This window comes from Cyprinodon variegatus, unplaced genomic scaffold (assembly GCF_000732505.1).
Source record: "Cyprinodon variegatus isolate N-32 unplaced genomic scaffold, C_variegatus-1.0 Scaffold296, whole genome shotgun sequence".
NCBI classification, from domain to species: domain Eukaryota; kingdom Metazoa; phylum Chordata; class Actinopteri; order Cyprinodontiformes; family Cyprinodontidae; genus Cyprinodon; species Cyprinodon variegatus.
The window spans coordinates 484,523-485,585 of NW_015150749.1; the positions used below are offsets into that span (position 1 = coordinate 484,523).

The window sequence follows — 1,063 nt, forward strand, 5'->3', positions numbered from 1 at the left end:
GCGCAGAACCCTCAAACTCCCAGGCCTCTGGTAGAGGACCCGAGCTTGAGGATGACACATACCACCCCACGAGGGGTCTAAAACAGTTTTTTTTTTTTTGTTTTTTTTTTTTATACTTATATATACTTTCCCCTTAGAAATTATATATATGTTAGGTAGATAGTCCATCACGAACCACACTCCATACCAGTAAGTGGCGGTAATGCTACTAAATGTATATTGCCTTCCTCTTCCAACAAGAAGAAGAAGGTTGTCTCCGACGGCACCTTCTGAACGGTGCGTGGTGACGTCACGGCGCGTTGCGCAGTCTCCCTGGCAGCAGCTGAGGCCGTTTTGTCGAAGATGGCGGATTCGCTGACAGGTCTGGGCGAGGAAAAGGAAAAAGAAAAGGAAGACAAAGAGAGAGATACCAAGACTAACAATGCGGAGCAGAATAAGCAGAAAGAGGGAGTTAACGAAACGCTTGGGTTAAATGAGAAAAATGGCGGTACTAGAGGCGAAAAAGGGAACCTGTCAGGTGAGAAACCGTCTGGTCTCTATAGTTTCCAAAAACAAACAGGCTATTGGAGAATAGTCTCTATTTATCCGCAAACGTTGTGACAGTATTTGCTTTCTGTATCGTAGCACATTTACTTCGCAATTTAAATACATTTCAGTGTAGCGAACCGGTTCAGCCAGATGTAGCAGTCGTGTTTACAACATTGAGATGAACCAGAACAGCACCGCAATAGAAAGAAACATCACATGCCAGGATTATATGGAGTCCTACGGTTTAGTGGAAACGGTATGTGGAAATGAGCGGAGACAGCCAGCTTGCATCTTTGTTAAAATAGACCTAGATGCTCTGCGCATGCGCATCAGGAAGCTTCTGCACATCCAGGTTTGAGAAGTAACCAAACAATAATAATAATAAAAAAATAATCTGTATTATTATTGCTGTTAAAGCAGCAAGTAATCAACAATAGACTGCTTTAGGTATTTTAATTCTTCAAATTTGAAAGTTGAATAAACACTAAGAGTTAAAAGATAAACAAAAACATCCCTGCTTGCTTTTTTGCTTCGT

The 1,063-nt window shown here is 41.7% G+C and overlaps 1 protein-coding gene across 1 annotated transcript in view; it reads left to right on the plus strand.

Annotated features, from left to right (window-relative positions):
• The first annotated feature begins 342 nt into the window (after positions 1–342).
• Positions 343–1,063, plus strand: part of tapt1 (transmembrane anterior posterior transformation 1) — a 12,536-nt gene continuing 11,815 nt past the window's right edge. Inside the window, exon 1 of the mRNA XM_015383892.1 lies at positions 343–517. Within this exon, the coding sequence (XP_015239378.1) occupies positions 343–517 (175 nt within the window). The remainder of the gene's footprint in view (positions 518–1,063) is intronic.